This window comes from Manis javanica, chromosome 5 (assembly GCF_040802235.1).
Source record: "Manis javanica isolate MJ-LG chromosome 5, MJ_LKY, whole genome shotgun sequence".
Taxonomy (NCBI): domain Eukaryota; kingdom Metazoa; phylum Chordata; class Mammalia; order Pholidota; family Manidae; genus Manis; species Manis javanica.
This window is the reverse complement of record NC_133160.1, coordinates 154,979,655-154,989,158: the sequence shown is the minus strand read 5'-3', so window position 1 is coordinate 154,989,158 and position 9,504 is coordinate 154,979,655. Positions and strand designations below refer to the sequence as shown.

Sequence of the window (9,504 nt, the reverse complement as noted above, 5' to 3'; positions counted from 1 at the left end):
CTACCATTGGTCATGCTCCTCAAATGACCAGCCAAGTTTAACTAGTTGAGAAGTTCTGACTGTTTTTCATTACCTTCTCACTCACACATGCATCTGACATGCGAATGGAAGGGTGACATGCTTGCAGTGAAAAAGAAACTTGCCAGAATGTGGCATGGACACAGAATGCAATGTCTCTTCTTCACTGAGGAGCAATGCTATTAACAGGAATGAAAAAGTGCATGTAAATAGCTTAAAATGTCCCTGGTACACAAGAGCACTTAATAAATATTACATGTTATTATTTGGTTACTATCAATAAGAATGATGCTTCTTTTCCTCCTTCCTACCTTGCTAACAAAGATCTCCTTTTTCCAGATCACCCAGATGTGTCTGGACAGGATCCAAGATTGAACTAAGAAGTTCCCTGGTTCCATTTTCACTCCCCAGGGGGTTTCTGGGAGAACCTCAGGCAGGCAAGCCACACGTGATGTTTTCTTGAGTATGCCTGAAGTATTCTGGTTGGGTAAACTGGCACCACACAGAATGTGGCCTGTTAGGGAGACAACTTGAAATCCTAGTTGCTTTAAATTTTTTTCTCCTCATTGCAACTGCTTTATATCCTGGTGGAATTTAATCCAATCAGGTTTCTGAACACAATGGAAAGGAAATTATTTACAACTGCATAGAAGAAGTACAAAGTTCTCTTTTCTACATAGATAGGACTACTTTGAATGCATCTCCTAAAACTGCTGCTTTAAGACACTCTTGATTTTCTATTGTATTATACATTAACAGATGTGAAAAGATGAGAGGTCAATGGTTCAGTGTCTCACTTGCAAGGCAGTTCTGATGTTACAGAGATTAACTGCCAAGTGTAGATTCACCTCTTGTGTCGAACTTTTCTTTCATCTCTCTTTTATGTTGGGAAGTAGTAAAGTGTGATGATTAAAGGGCCAAGCTTAGGAATCAGAGAATCTTGAGGTTAAATCTTGACTTGGCCATTTTCTAGCTCTTCAACCTTGGGCCCTTTACTTATTCATTCTGAACCTCATTTTCTTATCTACAAAAGCAGTAAATTAATACCCATCATATAAAATTAATGCAAGCATTAAATAAAACACTATATGAGAAAATGTTTTGCAAAGTGATCCACTGCAAGTTCAGAAACCCAATCCAAACAACTTAAGCCAAATGAGAATGTACTGACTGACACAATGAAAACAGTCAGAGCTTCAGGTATGGCTAGATCCAGGGGCTCAACCTCTGCAACTGGGTCTAGAGTTCACTCTACTTTTATTTCACTTACCCCTCCCCATATTGGCCCTATCCTCAGACAGGTTTCTCCCTCAGTGGGGCAAGGGGGCTTCAGTAATTCCAGTCTTTCTCCTCTAGTTTCAAGTCCAGTGGAGAAGAGATGATACCTTTCTTACAACAGTCCCAGTTAAAGTGTCACAGCATCTCATTGGCCCTGAATGGGTTATCCCAAAACCAATGCAACATTATGACTGGTCCTGAGCCCACCTCTAGAGTGAGGAGTAGAATCAATACCAACTGCATGAACTGGAAGTGCAGTGGTTTCCAAGCAGAAAGTTGGGGTGCTGTTGCCAAAGGAAAGGGGAATAGATGTTCCCAAACTTGGTGGCCCATCAGAATGGCCAGCTTTTAAAAATGATTCTAGGAAAGCCTGCTGCCAATTGAGTCACTCATCCTGGGAGTAGGGCCCAGAAGTCTAGATTTTTAGCAAACTTTCCTGCTGCCAGGACTAGTGATGGGGTCTCTGGGGCCCTGTCCAGCCCTCCCCAGCTGCCTCCCCACTCTGCCCTGGGTGGCTCTGTTGCCATGGCTATTCCCTCCCTAGAGTGTGAACCCCCAGGAGGCAGGAGCTCACATAGCTTTGGGCACTTGGCATCCAGCACAGATCCTGGCGGGGTGAGAGCACCCACTAAACATTTGTTGAAGGAAGGCCAGAGGACAGACAAGCAGGCAGGCCAGCTGCCTTTTCCCATGTGGGCTTTTCTGGGAAAGAAAAGCTTCTATTTCTGGAAAGAGCTGCTGTGATTGAGAAAAGATCATGGCAGCACAGCAAGAAAATCCCCACCCCCTCCCACAGACGGAAAAGGTTCACATCCCCCTAGGCCACACACTCTTTTGAAAGACTCCTCCATAATTTTAATAATGAAGTGACAATGACAGCGATGAGTATTTATGAGTGTGACTCTATGCCAGGACTGGGTAAGCATCATATCCCCATTTTACAGATGGTGAAAGGGAGGCACGGGGTGCTGGTCCAGGAGCACACTGGGAGGAAGTGACACAGCTGGCTCTCTGCAGCCGGAGTGTGTAACGTGTTACCCCACCTGCCTCTCGCCTCCCAGAAGTTCTGGAGAAAACATCACTCATGTTTTTGCAAGATGCCCATTTCCATCTCAGTAGCATCCAGCAAAACTAAGTCAATAGCTGAGGAACTCAGGGAAGAGCAAAAGGCCTCTGAAGAAAGAGACCATTGTACACCTCTCCAACAGTCTATTTTCTGTCTATTTTTTATTCCCCGGCTGCGTGCTGAAGGTCACTGGTTACGTCTGCACAAACCAGTGATTTCAGGAGGAGGAATACTTGGCCAGGGAGCCCAGGGCTGGGAGGGGGCAGAGGAGGCGGTGAGGCAATTCAGCAAGGGACACTGGCTGCTTCCCCTCCCCAAACCGGCCCAATGACCTTCTTTCCTCACAGTGACCACTCCCCTGGGCTGGTTTCCCACACGCCCACAAACCGCCCAGCGTAAGGAGTCGGCCTGCAGAAGCATTTCTGCCACCCATTTGCTGCCGTTCCCCACGTTGCGCAGGAAGGAAAGCTCTCTCGGAAGAGCTGGAAAGGTGGGTGCCAAGTTGGAGTTCATTTCATCCTTTGCAGAGCATGCTTTTATGAAGAGTTTGAAACCAGGGTGGAGTATCTGGCCTCTTCTTGGAAAAGTATTTGATCACCTTCTTGAGAGAGAAACTTGCTTAATGACGGAGCCTGGCTGCTCTGAAGGGGATTCGTGGGGAGGCAGGGAGAAAGCTGAGGAAGGTGACGGGGAGGAAGTCCCACAGTTGACCCTAGACCTGCAAAGGCCAGTCGCAGAGGCCTTCAGCATTAGAACAGAGAACTCTGGAGGCAGGATGGCTGCCTTTCTGGATGCTGCATGGCTTGGATGGTGGGAGCTACTAAGGAAAAGCAAGCCCCTGGGAAAGTCACCTGCAATAGGGAAGCACAAAGGTGAGGGCCAACCTCTTTCTAGGACTGAGCCCAGGAATTAGGACACAGGGAAGGTGTCAGGAGGGCTGTGGTCTTTCCAGGTCCAGACCCAGGAGGCACTGGCTGGGTGGCTTCCTTTGTCCCCTTTCTCGATAAACCTGCCCTCCCCTCCAGACCAGGCCCTTAGCAGGCCCCCCAACCACCTGGTCATTCACAGCTCAAACTCAGGGAGAGGCTATGTGAGAGGGAGAGTCCTTCTGTGGGCTGGCCTCAAGGGACAGAGGTCAGAGGCTTAAAAAACAAGGAGTCAGGGCTTAGGAGTTAGGAGAAAAGCATCTCCTAAAATGTTCATTATTACCCAAGCATTCTTGCAAAACAAAGCTTCATTGCCGTGCCCAAAGCAATCTGGTTTTGCTCATTGTTTTTAAGGAGGAGATTTCCAATCAGCATAGGCCTCCTGAGGGGCAGGACTGCCAGGGGTTGGCCATTGTGATGGGGTGCCCAAGGCAGAGGCCTGGCAGGGAGGGTCCCCCACTCCCTCATGGGTTCCCGCACCAGACCATGTCAGAGGTGGTTCCCTTGATGTCACTTTATGGGTTCCTTCCAGCCATTTCTCCCTGGTGCCTTTCCTGGCCACCTCCTTCTCCCAAGGCTTCAACAGCATTTCTTAGCTGACTGTTCCGAAATCTCTATCGGTGGCTCTCTTTGGTGGCTCAGAGCTGCCATTCACTGAGAACTTTCTACTTATCAGGCTCTGTGCTAAGACCCGGGGATGAGAGCTGTTCAGTGTGATGTCCTGGGTTTGAAGCAGAACTTTCAAATCTTGCTCTCAGCTACTCACTGAATGTGTGACCTTTGCCTCTCTGTGCCTGTTTCCCACACTTTAGAATGGGGAGAACAATAAAACCTGCCCCATAGAGTTCTTGTGAGACTTTCATGAGTTAGCACATGCAAAGTGCTTTGAACAGTGCCTGCATGTGTGTTCAATCAATGCTAGCAACTCTGTCCATTGTAAGCCTCTAAGTAATTATTATTGTTATCTCTATGTGCAGATCAGAAAATTAAGGCTCAGAAAAGAGGTGGAGCCTGACTAGAGTTTGTAGCCCAGCATTTTCTCTGCTGCTCTGCAAAAAAATAACAAAACAGTTACAGCTAACCCTCAGAGGGTTAGTGGCAGAGTCAGGCTTAAGATCCAGACAAGGAGTTTCAGAATCCATTCTTTTAATCATCATACTAGGTTGACTTTTTGTAATGGTTATGAAGAGAATAAATATTCAGCCTTGAGTTTATTACTAAAATGGCACCTATTTCGTGTTTGGAGATGTCCTTTAAAAGTCCACTGAACCCTCAATCCAATTCTGTGGAGGCAGTTGCGCAGAGACTGAAAAATGTGAAAATAGCCTGACATATACTGTCTCATCTACTCCTCACCATGATCGTCAGCGGCATTATTGGCCTTACGTTACAGGTGGCTAAGAGTCAGGAACTTCCCCAGGATGTCACACTTAGTATATGTTGGAATTAGAATTTGAATCTATGTCTGACTCTAAAATTCTGGCTAGGTCCCAGAATCTTTGATGGATAAAGAAAAAAAAAAATCACGCTCATTGAATCAGAATTGCTTAAGGTGAGGCCTGGGCACCAGAATCTGATGTCCAGCCAACACCCAGACCCCTCCCAGCTACACTGACTCCCAAGTGCCTGCTGAACATCCCACCTCGCTGTCACTGGTACCACCATCCACCCACCCAATCTCCCCTGCTGGGAGCTCACCCGTCATCAACATTCCTTCTCCCTCCAAGCTGCCAGTGCTCACCCAGATGCGTCCCAAACCCATGCCCTCCTCTATCTTTGCTGCCTCCGCCTTAATAAAGCCTTCATCATTTCTGGACCAGGTCGCTGCAATTGCCTCCTGACTCATCTCCCTCTGACTGTCTCTGCATGTCCATCTCTCCCCAGGCTATTCCTGTTCCTTCTCTCCTGTCCTGCATTCCAGAAGTCCAGCTCACATCCTTTCTCCTTCTAGATTTAGTGACTAACAACTACCTTATAACCCACTCTCTGCTTAAAAACTTCCACCAGCACCGGTCCCACCCCCTACCCCAACACACACAATATTCACACTCTTAGTACAGCAAACCCAGCCCCTCAGTATCTGGCTCAAACTTCCCTCTTGAGCCTCAACTGCTCCCTGGTGGCACAAGCCATGTTCCAGCCACAGTGAATTTTCTCCTATCCTCAAAACAAACCGTGTCCAAAACATGCCATAATAGTGCCTCCTGCCTGAAATGGGCTTCTGACCTGGCTCAGCTGGAAAACTCATAGTTGTCTCTCGGGACTCAGCTCAAAGTTAGCTCCTCTGGGAAGCTTTCCTGGAGTCCCCCAGAGAGATAGCCACTACTTTCTCTGTCCTTCCCCAGCACAAGGCTCCTCCGTTTTCAGTCACAGGATGGAGTTGCAATGATTTGATGACGTTTGCTCCTCGGCGAACTAATTCAATGAGCAAATATTAAATGTCTCCTACTGCCAGGTGTGGGTGCAGCTGCTGGGGATATTGGCTAATAAGACGAGTTTCTGCTTTCCAGTCTGCTGAGAGTGGCAGAGAAGAGGGAACAGGGCACTTCAGAGAGAGGGCACAGTGTGTGCAGAGACCGAAGGCAGGAGCAGCAAGGCTCCTGCGTGCCTGTCGGAGGCTGATTAAAGAGAGCGCTTGGATGAGGGAAGGGGGGAGGTCTGGAGGGCTGTGAGAATCCTGCTCATGAGCCCTGGGGCTCCCTCACGCAATGGAGATAGGACGTCCAAGGACCACGGTCATATATATGCCTCAAAAAGATCCCTATGAAGTTTCTTGAAATTGTGTCTCATCCATGTCTACAACCGCAGCACCTAAAACAACGGTTCTTAGAACACACAGGTGGAAGGAACGAAACACTCTAGGCAAGGGAGCCCCTTGGGGCTTGGGGTTGGCACTGACGACGTTAGAGACCTTAATATTCCATTTTCAATAGACTAAACCTCACCCCTCCCCACCCCCCGGGGGTGCCCTTAGGTGCCGACCCCGGGCCATGCTGGCGCTGCTGTGTGCCTACCTGCTCCTGGCGGCCCGCGCCTCGCATGCCTGGACCGGCCCGAACCTGGAAGAGCCCGGCTCCAACATGGAGGCGCAGATCCACGACATGCACGCCAAAGTGACGGAGATCTGGCAGGAGCTGACGCAGCGACGCGCGGCGGGCGAGGGCCCGGACGCCGCGCTCCACGCCGCGTGCTGGGTGCAGCCCTCCGCCTCCCTGGGAGACACGCAGCCGCGGGTGTCCGGCCTGGTGCTCTTCCGGCAGCTGGCGCCCGGCGCCAGGCTCGAGGCCTTCTTCGACCTGGAGGGCTTCCCGGCCGAGGTCAACAGCTCCAGCCGCGCCATCCACGTGCACCAGGTCGGGGACCTGAGCCAGGGCTGCGAGTCCACCGGGGCGCACTACAACCCTCTGGGTGTGCCACACCCGCAGCACCCGGGCGACTTCGGCAACTTCGCCGTGCGCGACGGCCAACTCTGGAAGTACCGCGCCAACCTCGCCGCCTCGCTCACCGGCCCGCACTCGATCGTGGGCCGCGCCGTGGTGGTCCACGCGGGTGAGGACGACCTGGGCCGCGGCGGCAACCTGGCCAGCGTGGAGAACGGCAACGCGGGTCGCCGGCTGGCCTGCTGCGTGGTGGGCGTGAGCGGGCCGGAGCCCTGGGCGCGCCAGGCGCAGCAGCACGCCGAGCGCAAGAAGCGGCGGCGCGAGAGCGAGTGCAAGGCCGCCTGAGCGCCCCCAGCCGGCGGGGCGCCCTGACACCCGCCATGCACCCCGGCACCAGCCCCTTTCGACCCTGAGTCTCCCTTTGCTCCCAGAGACACCCTCTATCCTGAGGTCCCACTTCTGCTACGGCTGAGGTCTCCCTGAAAATCTGCTCCACCCTGAGGTCCCAACCATGTGTCCTGAGACATCCGCCGCCATCCACTTGGCTGCCCAGCCCTTCTGACGGGCCCCTCCTTGACCTCTGAGGACCGCCAGAGGTACTGAAATACCCCACCTATCCTGAGGGGCCCCCAGACTCCCTGAGGCCTCCTTCTACTCTGACACTCCCACCCTCACCCCAGAGTCCTGAGATCCATCTATGCCCCCAAGGGCTCAACTCCCCCTACCCCTCTGATTCCTTCTGGGGGCTCAGAGGCCTCTCCTAAGGCTGTCTGGGGTTCCCGGCTCCACACCCACTACCATTCGTGTGCCCTGCTAGCAGTTAGGAGCCCCTACCTGGTGTCTGCAGCTGTTTCCCACCCCCCCTACCCTGAAAAGAGCTGCTCCTCTGGGGTTTATTTGGCAATCTTTGTGTTGCACATTAAAACTCAGTATTTAGTACTGCACGGGGGCCTCTAGTTACTTTGTTTGTTTGAGGCTTATCTCCTGGGCTCAGCCACGAGGTGGAAATTCCAAAGATACATCCCAAATCCCTGCAGAACTTCTCCTTATCCTCCTCTCGCCGACTCTGCTGGCCACAATGTTCAGTCACGGATTTCCATGCCCTTGGATGTGGCTGCCAAGACAGAGGGCACCCTGATTACGCAGGGAAGTGAGAAAAAAGTGCAGCTTCCTGGGCTACATCCCAGAGTCGTAGAATCCAAAGGGAGAGAAGGAAGTCTGTTTGCAACAAGCTTCCCTGTGATTCTGATGCTGGAGCCACTGGCCTGGCAGGAGGTGAGTGTCAGCTCAGTGGGCCCGGGGGCTCCTCACATCTGCCTCTGAGTGCAGGCCAAGGACCATTACCCAGAGGGTGGAGATGGGCTGGTGGAGCAGTGTCACTGGGCAAGTTACAGGGAGCCTTCGCTGCAGCCAGGGTAATGCTCTTCTTCACTTTTTGACCCAAAGGCAGTTAGAAGCAGTGCAGTCCAAAGGCAGGCTAATTTTGGTTAAGGTATATTGGGGGTCTCATCTCTTTCTTTAAAATTATAATCTATACATAGACTAGGTAGGTCTCGCATATCTACCTTCATTTACTGAATAAAAGTGCTCATAATTTTCAACCTCCTGGGATAGACCCACTTCCTAGCTGCAGCTTCTCTACTCTGGTTGCTCAGAGGCACCTTTCATTTCTCCCAGACTCTTCAGGCAGTGACTCAAACGAAACCTTAGCCAGAAACTCATCTCCAGTGGTTATTTTTACCTCTTACGAGGACTAACTTGTTATTTAAAAACCTTTGCTTGAACCCAAATGACAACTGGAGAGAAAGGCTATTGCCTGATGACTTTTCTCCACCAACTGGTTCTCACTGGTTTGGAATATTAACTCGGACTGTACAGGTCAGCAGCTGAGAGGGAATTAGCAAGCTGAGTTTAAATATCCTGATCACAGAGGTGTTTCCCTATCCTTACAATTATAAGTTGTGAAAATGAGGCAGCAATGCCACAGGAATACACAACGGAGAGGAATAAAATGCAAAATACCCCATCTTCAACTCTGCCACCCAGATCATAGGTTAACTGGGGATCATCAAGGGAGGTCTGGACTTACTTTTGGAAGGAGACCGGTGCTTCTCATCACTTACCTTCTGTCTTAGTCCCTGTGGGACGTTGTTACAGAATACCACAGACTGCGTAGCTTATAGGCAGCAGAAATTCGTTTCTCAGTCTGGAGACTGGAAGCCCAAGATCATGGCACCAGCACAGTCAGATGAGAGCCCTCTCTGGGGTTTACAGCCAGTGCCTCTTCCCTGTGTCCTCACATGGTGGATGGGGTGAGGGAGCTCGTTGGAGCCTCTTTTATAGGGCACTGATCCCACCCATGGGGGCTCCACCCTCATGACTGCAGGAATTCCCAAAGGCCCCACCTCCTAGTACCATCACCTTTGAGGGCTAGGCTTTCAGTAAACGAACTTTGGGGGAGACAAACATTCAAACCATAGCACCTTCTGTTCTTAGTTTCTCTGTTCACTACCCTTGGCCCCCCAGACTGAAGAGACACCCTAGCAGACCTACTCCGTTTCTGTCTTGTCCATTAATGGGATTGAAAAATCATTCTATGAGGCTCAGAGTCAAGAAACAAAGAAAGAAAATAAGAGAAAGGTAAATTACAGTTCACTGTAAGGGCAAAGGAATGCTTCTAGCATGGTGGTGGACAGCTCAGCCCGTTTGGAACTCCAGCTGTGCTACACTTGTAAGCTGTGTGACCTGAGCAAGTTACTTCTCTCTGGGCCCAGGTTTTCTCATCCGTAAAATAAGACTATCACAATGGACTGTTGCAGGATTAAGTCAAATGTTA

The 9,504-nt window shown here is 50.8% G+C and overlaps 1 protein-coding gene across 1 annotated transcript; it reads left to right on the top strand.

Annotated features, from left to right (window-relative positions):
* The first annotated feature begins 2,708 nt into the window (after positions 1-2,708).
* Positions 2,709-7,612, top strand: SOD3 (superoxide dismutase 3). Its single transcript, XM_036994698.2, has 2 exons — positions 2,709-2,852; positions 6,263-7,612. Exon 2 carries the CDS (start codon positions 6,279-6,281, stop codon positions 7,011-7,013), a length of 735 nt encoding a protein of 244 aa, XP_036850593.1. The 5' UTR covers positions 2,709-2,852; positions 6,263-6,278; the 3' UTR covers positions 7,014-7,612.
* The last annotated feature ends 1,892 nt before the right edge of the window (positions 7,613-9,504 follow it).

What these genes read in the sequence shown, in the direction of transcription:
- SOD3 (XM_036994698.2), top strand. Translation starts at nt 6,279, where the DNA reads ATGCTGGCGCTGCTGTGTGCCTACCTGCTCCTGGCGGCCCGCGCCTCG.